This window comes from Atractosteus spatula, chromosome 8, assembly GCF_055471065.1.
Source record: "Atractosteus spatula isolate fAtrSpa1 chromosome 8, fAtrSpa1.hap1, whole genome shotgun sequence".
Classification (NCBI taxonomy): domain Eukaryota; kingdom Metazoa; phylum Chordata; class Actinopteri; order Semionotiformes; family Lepisosteidae; genus Atractosteus; species Atractosteus spatula.
The window spans coordinates 8,722,181-8,746,813 of NC_142713.1; the positions used below are offsets into that span (position 1 = coordinate 8,722,181).

Here is a 24,633-nt window from a genome sequence, read left to right on the forward strand (position 1 = left end):
AAGCAATATAACAAAATATACAGTTAAAAAGTCACAGTCTGTTCAGTTTATTTTGCAGAAGTCGGGTATGATTACATTGTTCATTAATTTCACTGGCTAAGGTCAACGTTTATAATTTGGGGTAGAAAAAAATATTCCTGGTGTGGGGTTTTCTCTTCGGGGGTATATTTTGCAAGCAATTTGAAATTATCCCAAAACCAAGCAACGACCGATAATCGACCTTGACTCCACGTGAAAGTACAGTATGTAGATTTTGAAGTTTAAATTCATATGTGGTACAGAGAGCGTACGTGTACTGTATGTAGACCCGTTTAAATTATCCCCAGTCAGTGGGAGGGTGATGTGAAATGCCAAGTACAGAGGCGCAATGACTTTCAAACTTTCAGACACGTTTTCTTACCTGTAAGAAAGCACAATAATTGACACAAGGGGCGGGATTAGAAATACCTGTCCAACAACCCTCACTGACGGCGCTGTCTGTAGTCCAATAAAACCGACTTTAGTCCAAGAACGATCACATCAAACCACAAATAGTGGAGAAATATTGAAGAGCCATTTGCGTCGCAAAAATATAAAAGACATGAGGGCGTTGTGGCCGAAGAGGCTGTTTATTGTCATAACTAGTGTAGGAGCAGTGCTTTTTGTAATAAATACAAGAGAACGTGGAAACACTGCAGTGACAGAAGTGCAGCGAAATAACGGAGACTTTGACTCGGAGATCTTGAAAAAACTTCATGAATTGGACGCCAGCATCAAGGAGCTCAGTAAGTTTTCGCACAGACCTCTCCAAAAATAATTTCGCTTTTATGGACACTACAACTATACTGATAATACGTTTTCTTATTCAAATATGTTGAATACTTCAACATTTCAATCACAATTTGAAAACGACAATTTCTTGAAATAGGGGGTTCAAAGCCATTTCAAGCATGCTATATACTGCATTTGCGGTTCTATACTGTATGTGTGTATATTGTGTACTAACGTTCATGTACAACCACTTACATTATAAATTGAGGTTTAGATCTTCCTACCCCGTATGCGCTCATAAAATGCCTTCACCCGACATCAAAGAAATCTTAAATGTCTCTATTACTATCTCTCAGGAAAGTCTGTTCACATTGAATTGTTGGAGATGGTGTTCTGAGTGCTTCTACAGTATAAGCAAAAAACGCGATGGCTAGCGCTAAATTTTCAGTTATGGTGTCAAGGTCAAAATGGGTACCAATACTGTGTACCTTGGCAGATTTAATTAAAATTCATTTTTTAATCGATTTATTAGAAAAAAGGACATAGAATAATAATAATAATAATAATAATAATAATAATAATAATAATAATATGTGTAATAATGTGTTCTCACTAACACAGGGTGAAAGTAAGGACAACTCTCATCCAAATAAAAGGGAGGCACCTCTCAGAAAGCTATGAATGGTTCCAGAGTAGGGTTGTTTATTCTTAATACAAATCCAGGTTTCTGTTTGATTTTGCTCATTCTATTGTGTTTATGAATGCTCAGAATTCCAGTATGAAATAAATGAATGGCAATGCATTGATGATGAATATGAAAAAAAATGCATTGTAACAAAAGTTTACTGTATTTCATGTTGACATGTCTAGGTGTCCATTATTTCAAGCTAATAACCTTTAGAATTTGGTGTGAAATGTATGGATAATTTAGTTAATATTTACACTTGGCATTTTGGCATTAATCAAAGTGTGTCTTCCTCGCCAGTTCATAAAGGATTCATACTATAAAAATCATGGTGTATAACACTTCACTTGTTCTTGGAGAGCACATGTCCTTTGTCCCCAATACAAAATAACATTAAAAATGTTCACAACAGTACCTGATGTGAACTTCACCTACAGTAGGTTGCTTTTGGCATAGAATAAAGAGCTAATATGTTTTTGCGCAACAGCCTGTCTCCATTTTATGAATTCACAACAAAAAAAAACTGTTAAAATAATCATTGGTCATGGTAATACAATGTCAGCTATGCAGTGTCAAAGATGTCAAATGAAATAACTTAACATCTGAAATTAGGTCTGAAATTATTTATAAAGACAGATAACCCAATAAAGAGAAATGTTACGGTGTAACCCAAACCTATTTTTTGGTGGTGTTGTAAATCACTGGTACAGAGAGACAGGAAAGATAGGTAGACGTAAGACTATGTTTTCAGAACGGGTACTTTCTAGAGAAATATATTATTACCTATATGTTGTAATATAAAGATCTGTATTCATCAAAATGCAGGTGTTAATTGAATTTCACAACTGTAAAAAAGGAAGTAAGAATTTATGCAAAAAGGTGTAAAGTTTATGGGAGATTGTTAAGGATCAATAGGAATAACAGCGGAAATCAAAATTGTAGACATGGTTAAACACTGCCTTCTTACCCAATTTAATAATAATAATAACAACAACAATATCACTTTACTAACCCTTTACAATTTATTGCATTAGGAATTATCTTTTCACATACCCCAGCTTGCTTTCTATGAGACACAGACAGGGAGAGAGCCTGGGGTCAGAGCACAGGGTCTGTCATTGTACGGCATCCCTGGAGCAGTTGGGATTAAGGGCCTTGCTCAGGAGCCCCAGAGTAGGGTTCTTCTGCCAGCTGCAGGATTTGAACTGGTAACCTTCCAGCCATAGGTGCAGATCCTTAGCCGCAGAGCCACCACTCCGCCCCAATTTGTCAGAGCACCTGCAAGAGAAAATACTTGTATTGATCTAACCTTTTCAAACAACGAAAGCGCAGTGAGGGAAGTTGAGATGAGAGTGCCATTAGAGAACTAAGATCAAAATGGTGTCCTCTGAATGGCAGTCCACTTTAAAACTCTACAGGTTGCGTGCAAATCAAAATCCTACAATTCCAGGAAAGCTGGCTTTGAAGAAATGAGCCAGAGAAGCAAGATGTGTTAGTATAGTAATAAAGTCAGCCGTAATTGGATGCCAAGTGTATAGAAGCAGAGAAGACATTTGTTTGTAGCGTGATTAAATCAAAAGTAAATATTTAAATAATATTAAAATCAGTTAAGCAGTAAAAGGGAAGGTGCAGAGTCCAGAGTGAGGCCTCGTTTGCTGAATGATCTCTCAGCTGTCTTCTTCAACAGGCACAACCGCTATGAACACAAACAGAGAGCTCTCATTCAAGAGACCTTTGCCAGGTGCGTTCGGCAATACACAGCACCTGGAGATGGTGGGGATTGAACCCAGGACCTCATACATAAGGAGCATGCACTCTACTCCTGAGTTACATCCCCATCACATACTTTTAGGTTAATTGTCTTCTGGGAAAATTGATCCTGGTGTGAGTGTGCATGGGTCTGTGTTTGTGTCTGTCTGCCCTGCGATGGACTGGCGTTCTGTCCAGGGTGTACCCTGCCTTGCACCCGTTGCTTGCTGGGATAGGCTCTGGCTCCCCCGAGTCCCTCAATTACAAGAAGCAGTTACAAAAAATGGATGGATGGGTTAGTAAAACCATATAAAAACATTGTGTACAGTTTTGATCAATATTTTACAAAAAAACAGATTGTTGCTCTGCAATCAGCCCAATGAATAGCAACCAGATACAATTTAATTCAAGCTTTATCGTCAGCTAGGGGAAATGTGTTTTACGGCACAGTCAAACACAACACAATGACAAATAAACATCATCAAAAGGGAAGAGAGTACAGTAGTGTTACAGGAGAAAAGAATCAAGAGACAAGGTGGTTAATTTAAGAGTGTAATTGCAGTGGGAATGAAAGATTTCCTGAGTCTGTTGGTATTACTCCCAGATGGGAGAAGCGTCAATTCGCAATGGAGGGGTTGAGTTGAAACATTCTGGGGTTTAAATGAATGTTCAGTATGGACAAGCTCCAGGAACCCTTTTTTTGAAGAGAGAAGATGATAATGATACCTGGTACCAGATACTATCTCCGGATAGCCCTGTGCTTGAATTTCAATCAAAATTGAACAAATTGGGGGTGGTATTAGATCCAGGCCTGACATTAGTCTCTCATGTGCAGAATATTGTAAAAACATCATTCTTCCATCTTGGAAACATCGCCAGACTGCACTCTATGTTGTCTTTGACTGTCGCTGAAAAGCTGGTCAGCACTTTTGTTTTTTTTTCTAGTCAGGCTTGTCTCCATTCTGTGGGTGACAGGACAAAGGATGTAACACCGGCTTTCATGCAAGAGGAGAATAAGACAGCAATGCCACAGATGTTCAGCAGCCATATCGCCCATATTGCAACTCAAAACAGATAACCCACTGAAGGTCAGCAGGTGTGAGCCTGGTCAGTACCAGCATGGGAGACCTCCTGGGAAAAACTAAAGTTGCTGCTAGAAAAGGTGTTAGTGGGGTCAGCAGGGGGTGCTCACCCTGCAGCTTGTGTGGGTCCTAATGCCCCAGTATAGTGACGGGGACACTATACTGTAAAAAGATGCCGTCCTTCAGATGAGATGTAAAACCGAGGTCCTGACTCTCTGTGATCATTAAAAATCCTGGGGTGTTTCTCGAAAAGAGTAGGGGTGTTACCCTGGCCCCCTGGTCAAATTTCCCATTGGCCTTTACCAATCTTGGCCTCCTAATAATCCCCATCTATGAACTGGCTTCATTACTCTGCTCTCCTTCCCGCTGATAGCTGATGTGTGGTGAGCATTCTGGCGCAGTATGGCTGCCGTCGCATCATCCAGGTGGGGCTGCACATTGGTGTTGGAGTTGAGTCCCCATTACCTGTAAAGCGCTTTGAGTGAAGTGTTCAGAGTTATATTTAAGGAATTATATAAGTGTAAGGAATTATTATTAATTATTCTCTTGCTACATGCCGCAGCTCTGAGATTCTGCCCCCAAGGATCTCAGAGAGTCACCTTTCCTGAGTGCATTTAAATCTAGACTCCAAATCTTTGTGTTCATTAAGGCTTTTACTTAATTTGTTTCTGTGACTACTCCATTTTCTAACTTCTGCTGTACTTCTAACTAGTTGTATTTCTTATACAGTATGTTTTGCCATCTTTACTATTGTTTTTTTAAACTCACTGTAATGCGCTTTTAGTTGCTACTTTTAAAGCTGCTAAATAAAATAAAGTTTATTGTTATACAAGTATTAAAACAATGGACAAATTTACAATGAGTGATGAAAAATGATCCAGTGGACACAAGAGCTGGTGGTATACTTCGAAGAGGAGGAGGTGATCTGCCACCATGTGTCATTAAAGTTTTCTTGGCTCGACCATCTGCCACTCACTGAAGTGGGAAGTTAACAGCAGCCTCAGCATGAAGAAAGCCCAGAGGCTGAACTCCCTAGGTCAGCTGAGAAAGTTTGGTGTTAAAGGGGAACTGCATTCCCAATTTCTCAACTGGTTATTAGATGTCGGTAACAAAATAAATGAATTGACCTTATAGAAACATTTTACAAAGTTCGAATTAAGCACACAATTGTTAACTTTGTAAAAATATTGTTAAGTCACGAGCAAATAAGTACAGGTTGTGCAGCAGATGTTTCACCGCAGAAATGTTCCAATGTGATCTGCCTGCAGAGTTAACAAGTAAGTAGTATTTGTTGGCAAAACCATGTTGAAATCAAACAATATTTCTATTGGATTAAAGAGATGTACTCACAAGGCTGCCTTTTTACAATGTATGGTAATCACGTCCCCAGAAGTTTTGTTGTCTCATTCTGAACTGCAGAATATAGCGCATAAAGTACCTGGAAATTTTGTCTAGCTTGTGATGTAAATTTGAGGTTTTACAAGTTACGGCGTACATTTTACCTTTATTGTGGTTTGAAATGCAGATTCTTTCTAATCTCGAAATATAAAAATACCATTGCCATTCCCCTTTCACCAGAAAGGAATGACACTTCTGTAGAACTGTGATTGAGAAAGTGGTCACCTTCTCGATATCAATGTGGTACAGCAATACAACTGCTTAGGAGAGGAAACAGCTGGAAAGAGTCGTACAGTACGCACAACATCCCAGATCAACAGACGCGATCTTCCCTCTGTTGCTTCTATTTATAACAGCAGCATCAAACAGAGCTGAGATGGGGTCCACAGACCCCTTCCCTCCTGCCAGCTCCTTTTTTAAACTTCTCTCTTCGGGGAGAAGGTTTCAAAGCATCAAATGTAGCCCTGCTAGGTTCTGAAATAGCACGAATCCAGAGGCCGTTGGGCACCTCAATGCATAGATCTTGGATGCAGCAAGTATTGGATGGGAGAGATTCTAAATATACTTAAGTGGAATGACCTTTGATTGATTGAGTAAAATGTACTGTGGATGTGTAAGTGTAATGTGTGTTTTTTATCTAGGTTGCACTGGAACAAATTCCAATGAACTTTGTTGACATGGCAATAAAATATTAAATTAATAATAAATGTTAATTGATCATTAACAAGTGGAAACTTTGTTAAAGCATTTTTAAAAGTGAGAAAAGAGACACTTCTTTATCCTAAGGGAGCATGGAACAGGCTACCTAGTCATGCTGTTGAACTTGATACTGTCACGGACGTCCAAAGGGACTAACCGTGGGGAGCAGGAGAGCGGAAAAAGACCCATATGCGTAGCGGCGAGACGGGAAAAAGGCCCGGGCTCATAGTGCAAAGAGTTCAGGAATGCCGTATAGAAACCAATGCCCTCAGGGAGCGGACGTGGGGCGCCCTGGTGCTAGGCGGGTCTCAGGACATCCGAACGTCAATGCTGAGCGAGGACAGAGTGCAAGACCCGGAAATATATAGCCCAAGGGAAAGAGAGGGACAGGAAGGACAGCAGACCGGAAACTAGGGACAGGACAGAGAAGGAGCGCCCTCTGGCTGCAGAGGGCGTGACAGTACCCCCCCCTTCATGGGCGGCTCCCGACGCCCATACAAATAAATGAGCTGCCCAGCACTGGGGGGAGGAAAAACCTCATTTAACTGAAAGGAAACCTCCGGGAATCCACGGCTGAGAGCTACCCCTTCCTCCGGGGTATAAACCTTTATTGGGTGGAGGAAGGGGGGGTAGAGAAGAGCTCCGGAGACTAAAAACAAAGTACACAAGCACAAACACAACAGACAAAAACCTGGGAAAGACCAGGGAGACAAACCACACAAAACAGATAGGAACCAAAAAACAGGTAGGAACCAAAGTTCCGAGACACAGGGAGCAGGGGGGAACAAAAAGGAGGGGAAACCAGGAAGAAAAAAAATCAAAACAAAAGGCAAAAAACAAGAAAAAAACAGCAAAAAACCCCGGGGAAAAATACCGCAGACTGGGCAATGGGCACGTTCACATTCTAACGCTGATATCGAAGTGGACAACCTGAGGAAAGCCAGACCGAATTTATTTACCAGAGCATTATTTTATATGCCTAGCCCAAATCTGCCATTGGATATCAGATTTAGAATCTGCAATTGCTGGGCAGGTTGACATTTGTAGTAAATATGATCCCAAATGTCAGTAATAAAAAGGAGTTAATAATTAACCAGTGAAGACTATGTGGAAGCATAGCACAACATCATCCTACAAGTATGAAATTCAGTGTTTGTTCTCAGCAGTGTTTGTTCTACTTCAGGGCTGTTATACTGTAATATTTATTTACTTTAAGTGACATCTAACTGTTGAATGAATTATTTTCTTTGGTTTTGGCATCTACTGTGTAAGACATCTCTCCTTCCCCCTGGGGTATAATAACATAAAGCAAATCTCTTCTCTATACTCATTCCATGTTGTTTTTAAAAATCATGTCAACTCTGTCTAGCTCATTGACTTCACAACTTACCATCGGGACAATATGATTTGCTTTTGCTTAAATTGTTGTGTAGATCTAGGCTTACAGTGCTTAGAAGATCAACACGGTTTATAATCATAGTGAAGAAAGCAATCCAAGGGAATTAAATGGTGATATGCAGGAAAACAGGGAAGGCCAGAGATTAAACTTTACTACCGATGAATCCTCATATCAATTACTTACTTTTCAATGTCAGCACACATACTGTAACTCCCACAGATTACAATTAAAGTGACACACAGAGGGCTCTGCAACAAATAAGTGTCATCAGCCAGCAGCCATATCACCCTCCAGCTTACAACTGGCAACCCACTGAAGCTCAGGAGGTGTGAGCCTGGTCAGTACCTGGATAGGAGACCTCCTGGGAAAAACTAAGGTTGCTGCTGGAAGAGGTGTTAGTGGGGCCAGCAGGTGGGAGCTTACCCTGCGGTCTGTGTAAGTCCTAATGCCCCAGTATAGTGACGGGGACACTATACTGTAAACAGGCGCTGTCCTTCGGATGAGACATAAAACTGAGGTCCTGACTCTCTGTGGTCATTCAAAATCCCAGGGCATTTCTCGAAAAGACTAGGGGTGTAACCCTGGCGTCCTGGCCAAATTTCCCATTGGCCCTTACCAATCTTGGCCTCCTAATAATCCCCATCTATGAACTGGCTTTATTACTCTCTGCTCTCCTCCTCACTGATAGCTGATGTGTGGTGAGTGTTCTGGCACACTATGGCTGCCGTCGCATCATCCAGGTGGATGCTGCACATTGGTGGTGGTGGAGGGGAGTCCCCATTACCTGTTAAGCGCTTTGAGTGGAGTGTCCAGAAAAGCGCTACATAAGTGTAAGCAATTATTATTATTATCTCTGTCAGACGTCATAGTGCTGTGACCATAAAATGCCGTGTCTCTCTGTGCCTTTCCTCTCGGTAGACAAACGATTGCATGAAAAGGAAGAAAAGGTGGAGGAGAAGGCTGAGGAGAAAAAGGCAGAAGGAAAACAGGAGCAGAAGGGGTTAAAAAAACTGTTCCCTAAGTCGTACCTCTTTCAGAAGTGGGGCAATCATTTGTCAGAAGAGGAGCAAAAGGAAGCTCAGTCCTTGTACGAAAAATATGGATACAATGTGTTTCTGAGCGACAGGCTTCCACTGGACAGGAATCTCTCTGACACAAGGAACCCCAGGTACAGTATGCTGAGCTTTCATGCCTAATGGCTTGCTCTGCTGTTGACGAAGGTCAGTGACAGTTGTGATTGTTAGTAGGATTTTCACTGTTTTCTTCATTCATTACCAGTTTGTAATTTAATCCTGAAGTGAGGACACTGAGGTAGCAGGAACAATGAAAGATGAAAAGCAAAACTTGCTTGTAATATGATCATTTTTTGCATTGATAAATAGAGTCCACATGTGCTCTTATAACTTTTTATTATAACAAAAGATGCCTTTTAACTTCATACTTTCCATTGGTACAGTGTAGTTTACTGCAGGAATCAGACAAAAGTTTAGAATTTTAGGAACTCTAATCTTCAACATATATTCCCTGCAACATATACCCCCTCAAGATGTCAAGTGTAGCACAGACTTCACATGAAAACTCCCACTATGTGATAAGGTAGTGATTTCTCTGAATTTAACATTTTGTACGATTAGATCATTAACCATTTTTTTGCATTATTGTGTTGTTTGTGTTTTATGCTTTTGTGGAAAGTGTCTTACAGTGCTCACAATTCCCTGTTTTTTACAAACAGATGGGATTGTATGTTATGTTACTATTTGGTATTACATGTTTCTCCACAAAAAAAAATGGTTGATCAACAAAATAGTGAATAGTCTCCCTGCTTGCTAATTCTTCAGCCTTATGAATCAAAGAATAAATGTTTTAACCTGGGGGTATAAAATGAAAATGCCACCAAAGAGCCATTTTCAAAGCACTATGTGTTGAAATTGTCTGATTTCTTCTATGCAGGATGATTCCCGAAACATTCACATCATAAGTGTTTTGTGTTTTCTTGTTAGACGTGGGTTAGTATGAAAATGCTTTTAAGTTTCAAGTGGTTTTTTTAAAGTTTTAAAGTTTTTGAATGGAATTGTCCTTTCTCATCTCTCTGGATGTTCTTTTTTTAATTCTCTGAAGGGATTCTGCCATACTGTATGTGCCGACGTGTAGACATAGTTTGTGCTGTATCAAGTAAAACATGTTCATTGAGGCCTGACTAGAAAAAAAAACATACTGTAGGGCAGGGAACTTGTGTAATGGAAGCAGATGGCAAGTCTAGTAAACCTGGGAAGATCACACGTGCAGTCTGAACTCCAAGCAAACGTTCACAAGGAATAACGCCACCCAAGAATCAGATGTTTTAAAGCACACTAAGTTTTGGCTTAACATGATTGGTCAAGAGGAGACGGGAGTTAACCAAGGGGTAGCTGCAAAGGTGGAGATGGGGTGGAGGAGGGATAAATGTGAAAAAGTGCAAGAGGAGGTGTGTGCAAGAAATATATACATAGCGAACGTCAGTAATGATTGCAATATGCTGTACAACAGCTGGATGTGATTGGCTTGTCTGTCGTCATCCCTCGCAGTCTTCAGTTAAGAAATTCCATTTAGGGACAGTGCAGGCCAGATATCGGAGGGTATAACTCCACTTTCGGTGGTTACAGTAAGTGCGGAGAACCTATGGGCTTTGGAAGATTCCAGAAGATCTCGATTGAAAGCTTCTTCCAGTAGTGTCACGATTGTAGTCCTTCCCCCTTAAGGGCGCTCCGGCTCGTTCACTTTTTGGTTGATTTGGTTGATTTTGTATACCTGCTCCCCGTTCCTGCCTCCCTACAAAAGCCAGATGCTCACTCTGTTCCAGGCTCTGCGTTGGTTTCCGAGCCCTGGTTCCGGTCCCCCTTTTTCTTCCCCGACCCCTAGCCGGATTCCGCTCCGGCTTTTAACTTTGTTTTGTTCGTCTTTGCCTGCACTGGTCTTCCCTTTGGACTCCCTTTTGGACTGTTCGCCTGGACCACGTCCCCCGGAGCACTTTTTTCACGCCACCTACGGTTCCTCGTCTCCTCCCTGTGTGTGTTCACTCCCTTCCGGATTGTATCCTCTGCATAGGGTCCTGAAAGAATGCTTCGTAACAAGTAGGGGAAGAGCAGAAGGAGGTGGAAGGGGTGTATATGGCAGTGATGAAAGGTTGTGAATATGAAGTGACTCTTCAACAAACATGCCATTATTTCCATTATACTACTGCAAATACTCCTGCTTAGGACTACACACCTGTCACAACCCCAGAGAACAAACACATTCTTAGTAGACATGACGCAACTATCCAGTGACTTCAGCTGTTCTGCTAATTTTTAATATTGAATCATGTGAATGGTTCAACTGTATTATAATGGTATTATAAATCAGCAATAAAATGATATAATTAGGACTTTCTTTTAAAGCAAAATTTCTAGACTATTTTGATCACAAGATGATTTCTCATAGGATCTTGCTTCATTCCCTTGACACTTTTATTTAAATATTGCTTTTGAGTACATAAAAAATGACATTAAAAGTTTAAAGAAATGGTTGATTGAGATCCTCACATCAATTAACTGCTGGAAACCTAATGAGCTAAAAAGTTTGATCTATTTTGTAAACTGTTAAAAAAAAGATTAGAACTATAAGCACTATTCAATGTGTCAACGAAAGAGATGCCCTTGAATTTAATTTTGTGGATATGGTTTTAAGAAATAAAGCAATTGATGCCGTTAAGGAACCAACTTTGTGAATCATGTTTCTTTCAACAAAGATGTCAAAAGAAGAAATATCCCAAAGACCTTCCTTCACTCAGTGTGGTGCTGATTTACCTGGATGAAGCTCTGTCAGTGATAAAGAGAGCAATTCGCAGCATCATAGACAGAACACCTGCTCACCTCCTGAAGGAGATCGTGCTTGTGGACGACAACAGCTCAAATGGTTTGTCTCGGGTGTGGACGTGGGAGTGGTCTTTGATTTTGTGCTAAAACATTTGCTGATCGTGTCTTCTAATCACAAGGCCATTTTGTATTGTATAGTCTTACTGCCTGCCTGTATCTGATCAACAGAGGACCTGAAAGGGAAGCTTGATGATTACATCCACCTGATCCATGAGAAGCACCCAGGGTTGGTGAAGACAGTGAGACACAGTGAACAGATGGGCCTGACACAGTCACGGATTTCTGGGTGGAAAGCCTCTACAGCTGACGTTGTAGCCATTTTGGATGCCCACATAGAAGTTACTGTGGAATGGTGAGATGCAAATATTACATGGATTACTAGGTTAATTTTTTTAATCCATAATGGTACTGTAAAGACCAGTTTGTTGAAATGATCTTTGATTGGGTCTCGTAAGTTTGTCTTGAGATTTTGGACAATGTTTTGAATTTGCAGATTAGGTTTTACTTTCTCTTTATACCGTTACCACTGGCTTTTATCACTGTACCTTTACAATGTTCAAGTCAACAATGGAGAAGTGAACACAACATTGCCATGTTACTGAACAATTAAACCAAGAAATTATGTGGAAACTGAGCATGACTGTGGAACAGTTCAATAGGGAGCTTGGCATCTTGAACTGAAATGGTTAAGAATGGTCTAAGAAGGATTTCTGATCCAATTTAACAATACACTTACAAGAGGATATTAATCTAGTTGTTTTGTTTTTTTAAAACAGCGGGACAGACTTAGAGAAACAAGGAGATTAACAGTTGGAGACTCATAGCTACAGTGAAGTGTGGGACCGTTCAAAATACAGTTCCTTGCAAAAGTATCCAGACCCTTTAAACATTTTCAAATGTTGCTCGGTTACAGATGATACTTACACATCTTTTTCCAGTCAGTATTGTTATTGCAAACTCACATGCTCAAACAGAAAATGTGCAAAGGCCAAATTAGTTATTTGGCAGCAGATATCTTAAAGAAAGTCAAAAACTGAAATATGCTGCTTGTATAGGTATTCACACCCCTGTGCTCTGATCACTCGAGAGTTTACACAGGTGAAAGAAATTGCCTTAACAAGGATACAATTGCCTTACTATTGGCCTCAGCCTATGTACCATTTAAGTGAGAGTTACATTCACTGAATAAAAACCCCAGTCTGTTAAGGGATTATTGGTTATACAGTAAATCAAAAGTAAAGGTATAAAAATGTGAGTTTGCAATAAAAATACTGATTGGAAAAAGATGTGTAAGTAATGTATCATTTGAAAACCTTTAAATGGTCTGAATACTTTTGCAAGGCACTGGACATCTTCACATCCTACAGTGCACCATATCCAGTAAGTTAGCATCTTTAGGTACTAAGACTAGTACAAATCAGATGTTTGATGGGTGTAAGTCATACTTGTTATGAAAACTATAGCTGGACCTACAGTGCTGGAGAATTTTCTCTGTGTAACCATATTGTAGGAGATGATCAGCAGATATGGTTTATTTGAAAAATTACCCGTGTCAGAGGATAATGGGCAGTAGAGCACAGGATGTATTTAGGTTTTGAGCAGGCTTTTCATAAAGTTCTATATACTGTAGGGTGCATCTCATACTGAATGCTGTAGACATGTTAATGTAAAAATAATCAGGGAAGAAAAATCATCATCAAAGCATTATTAGCATGTGTTACAGGTGTTTGTTAAGATCTCACCTGTTAAGCTTTTCAGATAAGATAAGTAAGGGGAGTGGCGAACACTACGGCAGTAAAGGAAATACAAAAGGGTATTGTTCAGCGTAAGAGGAATGTAGGTTCAGATAAGACAGATCTATTTCAGAACAGTTGAGCTACTGCTATCAGGATCAGGTGATTATTTAAAAACCCGGAAGGATAAGGTAACATTCTTTCTACCTGTTTTCTCAATTCCCATACATCTTTGTACTCTATACTAAAGCTCAATGAAAACGCAACACAGAATTTAACCACTTTATGGACAACTGCGATAAATTTGGGATAGGGCCAGTAATCCTATGCGAACAGTAGTGATCCAAGCCCAGCTGCAGACATATTTGGGGCCTTGGTCAGTGTTAGGGCTCCATTTCTTTTCAATTTGTCAGTCAGCGTAATCACATTGGAATACCATAATGCTACACCACTTACACCAAAGCTGCTAAAGTTGCTTATGTATGTTCAATTTAAGGTCTGGAACGGTGGAATGGTGGCTAATACTAGTGCCTGCAATGGATCTGTGAATGCTGGTTCAGAGCCAAGCTTGGGCATTTGTGTGGAGTTCACAGGTTCTCCCCATTTTTTGCATACAGTAGTTTTTTTTACGCAGAGATCTGGTTTTCCTTTTAGCTCCTAAAGGCATGCTGGCTAGATTCGATCAGCTGTCCAACATTTACCTTTACTTTGTGGACCTGCAAAGGCCTGGCTTTCTTTCCAGGACAACATCTGTGAGCTCTTAGCCCCATCTTGCACCCTAGGCTTCTGGGATAGGCTGCCTTGTCTTTACCCTCAGCAGTATAAGTGGCTTTTTGAAGACAAATGCAAGGTTCAATATAATGTTTAGCAGGACTGGGAGCAAAATGTGGCTAAGATCAAGTGCGCAATTGGGATTGATTACATGTAAATACATTCCAGGCAATTATTAAATGGATTAAGAGAGGTCTCGTGATTTATATGACAAACCAAGACCTACTGCCAGTACATCCACAATCTTCACGCAGAGCTGTCATCGATGATTGTGTGGACTACTGGATACGTGAAAGACTGTGGGATGCTTTACCATTCCTCTTGTGCAGCACCTGCTCCTGAAGGTTCACTGGTCAAGGCTGAGTTCAGGTCTTGACATCTGTGATTTTAATGTTCACACATGGTATCGAATGTGGTAGGGGGGCCTTGCTCGTGTAGTATTTGGATGAGGTTACTGGAATGAAAGGAATCCTGGCTGTAGGGATTTCTCAATGGATCGCTGACCTACCTTAATGACTTGGAGAGGTGTTATTAAATGTAAACGTTTGATGGACTGTGTGTTTTATAACCCCAGTCCCCTTACTGGATGTGATCTGTCTTGTAGAGAGTTTATTTTTTTCTTTCTTCAATAAGTCCAATGTTGTTGAATGGGAGTGGCTCATTCTATGAGGAATGGCTCTCACAGACAAGTCACTTTTAAGCATGGTGACGAGCTGGAATAACCAAAGAATATGGCACTGCTCATACCTGGAAATTTAGTCTATTTTGTGATGTGACCTGGAGGCTTTGCATGTTACTGTGTACTTTCATTGAGGTTTGAAATGCACTCATCGATGTCAATTCTTTCTAACTCTGAAATATAAAAATAGCTTTGCAGTTCCCCTTTAAGGCTGTAACACAAGTTAAGAAGGGGAAAACAAAACAAGATTATTGCACATGAAGAAGTCTAGAAAAATTATACACAGTTAAGGAAGGGTAAAATATTACTCTCCACCTTAATGGATTTAACTGGAACAAATGTATTTAATGTAATACTTTGTATATTATCATGTAAATATCCTCTAAATAATCTGCAAGTCACAGATTATCCTTGGTGAATGGGTCAGTCAGAAGTGTGTCTCATTAGTGACAGCAGGCTTAAAGTGGTGAAAAATGTGGTGTGTTCATGTTTAAATGTTGTTACAGTATTATTGTTACTACTGGGCAAGATAGTTTCGAAAGCCCTCAATGTTCTTTACTTGTTTTGCATACTTATTTGTGTTGCTTTGGGCTATACTTCATTCTAATATTGTACATGTTTTTACATATTTCTTTGGCTGGACGTGAAATAATTTTAAGAGGGACAAAAGCTCACCTTAACATTCTCAGATAACCACCACTAAGGAGAGCTGACTTGGACTCCAATTACATGTAGTATTGCAAAATAGGTCAGGATTTCTTAGTGCTCTTTTCACAAGCGTGCATATAGTGACTGTGTAAATGTTTGTTTGTTTTTTTTGTAGGGCTGAGCCACTACTTGCAAGAATAAAAGAAGATCGCACTGTGATCGTGTCCCCTGTGTTTGACAGAGTGAATTTCGACAATTTGGAAGTCACTCCTTATATTCCTGCTGCTCATGCCTTTGACTGGGCTCTGTGGTGCATGTATGAGTCCTTCCAGCCTGACTGGTACAAACTAAAGGACGAATCCCTTCCAGGAAAGTAAGTCACTCGCCACCGGCCGCTTCAAGGACAAAACCAGGTTCTGTAGGTTACAGAGAACATGATCTGATGGCAGCAAGGTGACATAGTCCTTAGTGCTCCTGTCTTACATAGTGTTTGCACACTGGGTGTGATTTTGGTATGAGGTGGCTTCTGTGTGCAGCTTGCAGTTCACCCTGTTATCTGGATGGGTTTTCTCTGGAAGTTCTCCCAGAGACTGATTTCTGGGCTCTGCATTGTCTATGTGTGCTTCTGTGCATTCGCCCCGTGATAGGCTGGCATCCTATTCTGGGTGTATCATCTCACACCCAGTGGTTTCAAGACAGGCTCTGATTAGCTGTGATCCTTACCAAGAAGATCTTCTGAATTTCACATTTAGATATACTTCAGGATTGCACATCTCCAGCTCTGAAGCAGTGTGGTGTCTTTTGGTTATACATTCAACCTCTGCTCACGGCTTTGTTCCCTGAAGTCTTAAAATCATAAATTGATTTTTGCTCTATAAAACCTCTTGGACAGCATCCATAAAGAGCTAGGACTGTAAACCACTCCTATCTGTCTTTCAACTGTGAGACGCACTCACATCAGTCAATTCTCACATCTAAATCAACAACCCGATTATCACCGAACACTTGTTTTGTGTTTTTGGCAGAAGCCCCTCTATTATGGGAATTCTTGTTGTAGACAGAATATTCTTCGGAGAAATTGGCACTTTAGATGCTGGAATGAAAATCTACGGTGGAGAAAATGTGGAGCTGGGAGTCCGTGTAAGTCACCACAAGATCACAATAATGCCAACATCTTTACATATTACAATATGCTCTGTGCATAATGTGCTTTAAACATATTACTAAGCCTATGAATGTACTGTATGTATTCAATAATTTATGGCTTAAAATAATAAGCCATATAATAATATGAAAAATATTATTATTAAGACAAATAATATGAAAATACACAAAAATGACTAAATATTTAAAATGTATTTTAAACTTGACTGCTTTTGCATGAAGCATCTCATGCTACACAGACCCAGTTTACCGACATTTGTATCTTCCACAATCCTTCCTGATGTTCCAGCTCTTTTTAAGAAATATCAGGGCTGTGTTTCACAAAGAAAGAATGCTGAGGTCTGTAAGGTTCAATGAGTCAGCTACAGAATGTAGCAAATCCTTATGGTATTGAAGTGACAAATGTTTTTTAGCATTTGGCCCAGTTTGTTGTTCAGGTGTGAAAGCATGCTTCCCTGTAATCTTTTTGGGTTCTCCAACTGTTGGAAATCAAGTTTTGTCATAAAGAAGTAGTACTTCACATGGTGTAAAATAGGAAAATAGGACACTTCCAATAATTCTTTCCTGCTAACATTTAAAAATGTTGCAGTTGCCTTTGGAAATGGTTTCAACTGGAAGAACCCAATTAAGGGAACTATTTGCCTTGAGTTTCTTTTAAGGTTGGGTGACAGAATACTCTTCTACACAGTCAGAAGAGTAGGGCTTCAAACTAATGGATTTTATCCCTACGTGGGGAATGAATGTATCCTCTTTCAGTGTATAATGGTGCATTGACACATTGCCAATTTCAAATCTCACATCTATTGTGATGACTTAGTGTTTCTTGAATCTCCTTTCAGGGCAAGTGTACAATTGCAAAGTGTACAAAATACAGTGAATATTTACTGATCTCTTTATCGGCACACACACTAATCTCTAGGCTTCCTGCAATGTTTCTAATATGAGATCTTACGTCTGCATGTCTCAAAACTGATAACTGTAGATTTCACTGTTAATTGCCTCATAGATTGGAACATCATAAAGGCTGGCTCGTCATTTTATTTCTCTTCACCCACTCATACAAAGTGGCCTGGAGTCCACATTGTTCAATCATCCACATAAATATTTTCTCCCTTCATGTGAAATGTATTGACCGCCCTCAGCTGTCAGATGCACTGTGGTTTCTGACGAGATAGGCGGTATTCGTAAACTGATGATTTTGACATTTGGAAAGTGACATACGTAAAACAGTCTTCTTCAAATTGTGAATAAAACTCGAATACCAGAAAAGCTACGCAGTTAGTCCTTCTCCAGCAATGCTGCTATAAAAATTGAAAAGTTATCAAATCTGACATCTTTGTAGTCACTAACACGTGCCTGAAACTGGCTGTCTGACAAGACATTTTAGACAGCTCTGCATTGCAAGTCACTGAACTAAAACTTTCAATTTTATGGGAGCCAGGACTGAGTTCCCGCAGGTTGTCCTAATTCATTCTCAGTAGTGTCCAGGTGAGAAATGAAGTCTGGGTGCACTGCACTAGCATCTGGTCTTAATATTGAGTGGTGATCTCAGCTTGGTATAGCAGTAAGTGCCGATTCCTGACCACGACGGGTCTGTGTACCAGGTGCGTTTTCTGGTCACATTTCTGTAAAGATCAAAAATTAAAAAAAACTCATTGCCAGAGTAGGTGTGCCTGAAACACTGGACTGTGCTTTACATGACCTAGGTGTGGCTGTGTGGGGGCAGTATTGAGATTGTGCCGTGTTCCAAGATAGCTCACATTGAGAGAGCACACAAACCCTATCTGCCTGACCTCAGCGTCACCATGAAGAGGAATGCACTGCGAGTGGCCGAAGTGTGGATGGATGAGTACAAGACCAACATTAATGTTGCTTGGAATCTTCCAATTAAGGTAATAACAAAAGCTGACAAGCTTGTTTTCATTGAGTACATCTATCCATAAATTCATTTTCTAACCGCTTTAGCCAATACAGGGTTACAAGGAAGCCAGAGAGCAACAGGTGCAAGTTGGGATTCACCCTCAATGAGATATCAGTCTATTGCAGGGCAAACATAGACACAGACAAGCACACACTCACACCAGGGCCAATTTTCCTAGAAGCCAGTTAACGTGTTAGTATGTCTTTGAACAGTAGGAGGAAACCAGAGCACCTGGAGGAAATCCATATGAAGACAGGGAGAACATACAAACTCCACACAGATAGCACTTCAGGAATTGAACCCAGGGCCCCAGCACTGCGAGGCAGCAAAGCTAACCACTGCTCCACAGGCTGCCCAAGTAAAGTAAAAGCTTAAACAAAATGGTATCCCAAATCGTTCAAGAACTCAGGAACAGCGTATAAGGGAAAAGAAAAGGGAACGTTTTTTAAAAAACAACTGGATTCAGTTATAGAACAGGAGCACAACAAACTGGCAAGCAGAGATTCAAATGGAAAACAGAAAATCTAAGAGAGAGATGAAAAAGAACTTTGAAAAGGAGGACAAAAAAGTCGTTTTAGTTCTACTCAAAGGACAGTGAGGTGAAATACTGTATATCCAGAACGAAAATGGAAAACATCTAGACAATGAAAGGGAAAAGGCTGATGTACAGTAGTAAACAAGTATTTCACTCCAGTTTTCACTAAGGAAGAAGTCAACAGAATGTCTCAGGCAGCAAAAGGGCAAAGTTCTGTACTCGGTAGCATAGGAGAAGCAGAAGTGTAGGCTCTTAGTAAAAGCAATTAATAGAGATGCTGAAGAGGCTGCTTATGCAAAATACTTAGAACAATTATGTGGACATATAATTTATTGTACATCTTTTAGACAATATGGCGACTCAATAATAAAGATACAGTAATCTAAATGTTAGGATATATAATCAGATCTGTGAAATGTAAATTCAAGTGTAAAGATAAATCAGTTATCTAAAAAAATACATTAGGCCTCATTTGGAATACTGTTTACGATCATGTTCACCTAGAAAGTTCTAGAAAACATAACGCTGCTCTGTAATCCATCCAGAAAAGATCAACCAGCTGCATTCTGTGGCTTAAAGGAATGTTGTAGGCTGACAGGCTGAAGAAACAGAAACTTTATTGTCTCGAACAGAGAAAATTATGAAGGGACCTGATACAGGTTTTCAAAGTGTTCAGTATAAATAATAGAAGAGGAGCCAGAGGACACAACTAGAAATTATGTAGAAGTATGTTAAAAACAGAGAACAGGAGGCAGTTCTTTACCCAAAGGGTTGTAGGAGTATGAAACAAGCTACCCAGCCATGTTGTTGAAGGCAAAACCTTAAAATACTGTATAGACCTAATGGCCTGCTTTCATTTGCATGCATTGTTATGTTCCTATGAACTCTTATAGTGGAGTATACATTACCTTCTCAGATATAATTTAGAAGCTAATTATAACTGATATAAAAATAAAAATCTGGAATTTTTATTTTGTATGTAACAATAACTGGAGTAAAACATCGAATGCGATAATTGGACATACTGTAAGTAATTATCATTTGTCTGAAAAGTTGACATGGGAAAGCAAAACAAGACAAATGCTTTGACTGAAGTTCAGAGCACCATCAACCATAAATACAATAGATGATCTGTGCACAGAAATGTCCTCAATTGAAAACCTAAGAGAATACTAAATCAGAGAATCGTGGCTTATTTAGACCAGGAAATCACAGACAAGGCCTTAACCTGTTTAGTTAAGCGAGAAGATGAATAGTGGAGAAATGTTTTGATAGAAAGAGCAGTGAATAAGCTTTTTGGAATACGGTTATTCAGTTAAAAATTACATGTACTGCCTATAAAAACATGTGGATCAAAACTGTTTTGCTTCAAGAGGGTGAGTTTTGGTGAAGAACTCGTTTTTCAACACGATCACAATCTCAAACACACTCAGCTTGAATCTGCTACATCAGGAAGAAGAGCAACAGGTTTTAAAACTGATGGGCGAATCATTCACCCATGACTAACCTCATGTTTAATGAGATTAATGAGATGACAGATGATACATATTGAATGGACAAATACAGATGTAGACACACTGCTGGCACTGTAGAAAAATGCAGCTTACGTGCGGGAGGGGATATTTTCGTTAAAAAAAGATTACAGTAAAAGTAAACATAAAAGAGGACTGAATTAAAATACAAAGTAATTAAATAAATGATGATGCACCTGGAACTCACAGGTATGGGATCTCCCTGTCTCTGGTTCCCTCCAGTGGAGGCAGCATGCAGTTTTCCATTTTTAAATACACTTTGAGCACTGTGAAAAGAAAATCTGATCTGTTATACTGTGGCCATTAATACCGATGTCTCATAGCTTTCAGATCCTGGGTTGAGTGTATTCTGTGTAGAGTTTGCATGTTCTCTCTAGTTCTACAGGAGTTCTCTCCAGGTATTCTTGTGTCCAGCCTCTTAAGAAGGTGCTGGACAGATTAAATGGTGTGTCTAAACTGACACTGTGTGCTTGTTTCTGTGAGCTCATCCATGACACAGCCCTGCCCTGAACCCCTTGGCTTCTGGGATAGGCTGCTGAATACCATGGCATGTACCATAAGTTCATGGCTTTCCCACGACCGATGGTGGGTAGATGGATGAATGAAGTATGCGGTGTGTTAGCAAATTGCAGAGCATTATCTGTCACATCTCAGATGTGAGATTTTGAAATGGGCTAGCTTCTAAGCGTATACTAAACTAAACTAATATACTAAACTACGTACATAGTTTAGTATATACTAATATATAGTATATACGTAATATACTAAACTAAATTGAACCGTATTACATTGTCATTCAGTAACTGACAGGATTCATTCTTTCTTCCAGAACCATGGAATTGACATTGGGGATGTCTCTGAAAGAAAGAAACTCAGGGAAAAGCTGAACTGTAAGCCCTTCCAGTGGTATATAGACAACGTCTACCCTAAGCTGGACCCTTGGAAAGACATTGTTGCTTATGGGGCTGTAAGTAGTCCTCGTCTTTGCTTAGAAATCTTCTGAACCTAAAAAAAAACTATATTTTTCTAATATACTGTAAATATATAGCCCAAAAGGTAGCATCATTGTTAGCACTGCTGCCTCACAGTGCTGGGGCCCTGGGATCAGTTCATTGGGTGATATGTGTGTGGAGTTTGTATGTTCTCCCAACATTAGTATGGGTTTTCTCCAGGTGCTCCGTTTTCCTCCCACACTCCAAAGACATGTCAGTAGGTTAGTTAGCTTCTAGGAAAATTGGCCCTGGTGTGATTGTGTCTCTGTATGTGCCCTCCTATGGACTGGCGTCCCATCCAGGGCGTATCCTGCCTTGTCCCCAGTGTTTCCTGGGATAGACTCCAAACCATCAGTCTGAATTGGATAAACAGTTTTTAAAAGTGATGAGACGTGAAATTATTGTATTGATACATAAGGTATGTGTGATATGACACATACTCTACTATAGTTTTCAAGCTTGGTGACTTCAAATCATTAGATGAAGAGTTTGACCCTGCTTATATTTTAGGACATTTTTTTTTTTGCTTTGTAAATTTACAGATGAAGAACACTGTGAAAGAGAATGTTTGTATCGATCAGGGGCCTGTTCCTGGACATGTACCTATTGCATATGGATGTCACTACTATGGTCCACAGGTAACTATTTACAATGTGCACTCCCAGTATACTTGACTGTATTTCTCACTGAAAATGTGTTTAAGTGTTCGGGCTCGAGTGCTCTATTGTCCCAGTGGGAATCATTCTGGTGTTCAGATGTGAAGGAATAAGATATATTGTGTTTCTTTTGTCACCTTCCAGCGAGTATACATCCGTAAACATGGTGAAGTTTACATTGGAGGTATTAAGTCTCACAAATACAACAACAACAGATGTCTGGTTGACCCACGTACAGGCAGTACCCCAGGCCTGTATGACTGCAATGTGGCAAGACAAAAAGGCTATAGCATCTACTGGGACTTTAAGCAGGTAAGGTCTTCAGCTTTAAAGTATGCGGTGGTTTCGCGTTTTTTTTCTTTCAATGGCACCATAAGTGTACTGAGAGACCTTAAAAAAGCAACAAATTTTATTGATTCCTTAGGACTGGCCAATACTATCTGACCCCTGTGTGTTTTGCTTGATTTATGGATATGAAAACAGTTCTCTGAGGGAGCTGCTGAAAATGAGCTAGATTGCATTAATGACTTCAGGCCTTAAACCCATCTGCTTTTGAATCAGAAATGCCCTTCTTGAGCCTACGCACACTGATAATCTGACCCTTGTTACAAGCTCATTCAGACTGAAAGTCTCAGAGTCATAGATACTCATCATCTGAAAGCAAGCATCACAAGCAAAGAAATTGTCTTTTTTTTTGTAAGTATACCTCTGAGTGCCTGATCTGTATGGCTCTGGTAATGTTAGCAATTATGAATGCTGAAAATAAAGACCCTGTGCAGGACTCAGGTAGGCTTGCTTATTTCCCCGAGTAGTAATAGGAAATCCAAATAGAAAAGACTACCAAAAAAGAAACACAAGTCCTAATATCCGAAATCTAAAGGGTAGGCGATAGTCAAAACCGGGAGGAGACAATACAGCGACCAATCCGACACAAAAGCAGAAACGTGGTCAGAACCTAGCGAAAGTCAGGAATAGACCAAGCTATAGAAGGAGGGTACGCAACTAGGAAGCTCCAGGGAGAATCTGAAATAGTGAGTGATGGTATGGGGAAAAGAGGAGGGTTAAAGTAATGACAGGAGTGAAAGACAGGAGGAAGATTAGTCGCGGCGTGAGCGTCTGTTTAAGTGGGTGCGCGTGGGAATGTGACGGCGTTTGCGAGAGCGTATGGAATACGTGACAGGTAAGGGCGCAACCAGATCAAAAGATAACTGGATTGTCCTAGAAGGTTTTGACATGACCGAGAAACACTGGCAGTAGGGCCAGCAGCCATGTCACCCTGCAACTTACAACTGGCAACCCACTGAAGCTCAGCAGGTGTGAGCCTGGTCAGGACCTGGAGGGGAGACCTCCTGGGAAAAACTAAGGTTGCTGCTGGAAGAGGTGTTAGTGAGGCCAGCAGGGGGCGCTCACCCTGCGGTCCATGTGGGTCCTTATGCCCCAGTATAGTGATGGGGACACTATACTGTAAACAAGCGCTGTCTTTCGGATGAGATGTAAAACCGAGGTCCTGATTCTCTGTGGTCATTAAAAATCCCAGGGTGTTTCTCCAAAAGAGTAGGGGTGTAACCCCGGTGTCCTGGCCAAATTACCCATGCCTCCTAATAATCCCCCTCTATAAATTGGCTACATTACTTTGTTCTCCTCCCCCACTCCGATGGCAGGCGGTTGGAGTATTCTTGGTCGCTTTTAATGGCAACGTCAGCTCAAAGATTTGGTTCAAACCACCAAATGGAGACAGGCGTGCCGACAAGCGGACCACGCTGATGCGGGATTAACGCTAGGATGAAGAAGAAGAAACACTGGCAGTGATAAAGCCATTGTAATTTTAAGTTAAACAGTGGAATTACATTACATTAGTAATGCTGTTCAATGTTTCTTTAAACTATGCAAGCAATTTCTTAAAAATATAATATCCTACACCCTCCATAGCATGGACGTTTCCAGGAATATGCACGATTTGACTGAAGATTTCAGAAAGAAAATTTATAAAGAGTTTTGCTGAATTATTTTTCCCTTGTATATATTTTTCTGTACTTTTATTTTGCAGGGGAAGGCCTTGGCCAACAAAGAAACGCATAGATGTCTTGAAGTTGAAAAGGGAACACTTGTGATTCAGAACTGCACAGGTCAAGGCTGGAAAATTCAGCACATTATTACAGACCTCTAATGGACACACAGCAGCTGTTGATGGCTATCGATATTGGATGAACTGTGCACCACATGTCTAAAAGAGCGGTATCTAAGAATATTACTTCATGGAAATTTTGGGATAAAATGTTTTGTGTTATAAGAAAAAAAAGAAAAAAGCGATTTTTATCGATGGTGTTTGTCCATTCATTTGGCCACA

The 24,633-nt window shown here is 40.2% G+C and overlaps 1 protein-coding gene across 2 annotated transcripts; it reads left to right on the plus strand.

Annotated features, from left to right (window-relative positions):
- Window positions 1-484: 484 nt before the first annotated feature.
- LOC148829161 (putative polypeptide N-acetylgalactosaminyltransferase 8) lies at window positions 485-24,602 on the plus strand. 2 transcript variants are annotated; one of them, XM_088923150.1, is made up of 11 exons: window positions 485-764; window positions 8,681-8,930; window positions 11,529-11,695; window positions 11,824-12,007; window positions 15,662-15,859; window positions 16,512-16,626; window positions 18,357-18,542; window positions 21,468-21,605; window positions 22,173-22,268; window positions 22,431-22,598; window positions 24,334-24,602. In XM_088923150.1, the coding sequence occupies exons 1-11, from the start codon at window positions 581-583 to the stop codon at window positions 24,451-24,453; spliced, it is 1,806 nt and encodes a 601-aa protein (XP_088779276.1). In that variant the 5' UTR covers window positions 485-580; the 3' UTR covers window positions 24,454-24,602. The 2 variants fall into 2 exon arrangements, with proteins under 2 accessions (XP_088779276.1, XP_088779277.1); XM_088923151.1 differs by lacking the exon at window positions 18,357-18,542.
- Window positions 24,603-24,633: the final 31 nt, after the last annotated feature.

Excerpts from the sequence above, each read along its gene's own strand:
- LOC148829161 (XM_088923150.1), top strand. The coding sequence starts at position 581 with ATGAGGGCGTTGTGGCCGAAGAGGCTGTTTATTGTCATAACTAGTGTA. Across the intron at positions 22,269-22,430 it reads GTCACTACTATGGTCCACAG|CGAGTATACATCCGTAAACA; the intron begins GTAACTATTTAC and ends GTCACCTTCCAG. Across the intron at positions 22,599-24,333 it reads TCTACTGGGACTTTAAGCAG|GGGAAGGCCTTGGCCAACAA; the intron begins GTAAGGTCTTCA and ends TTTATTTTGCAG.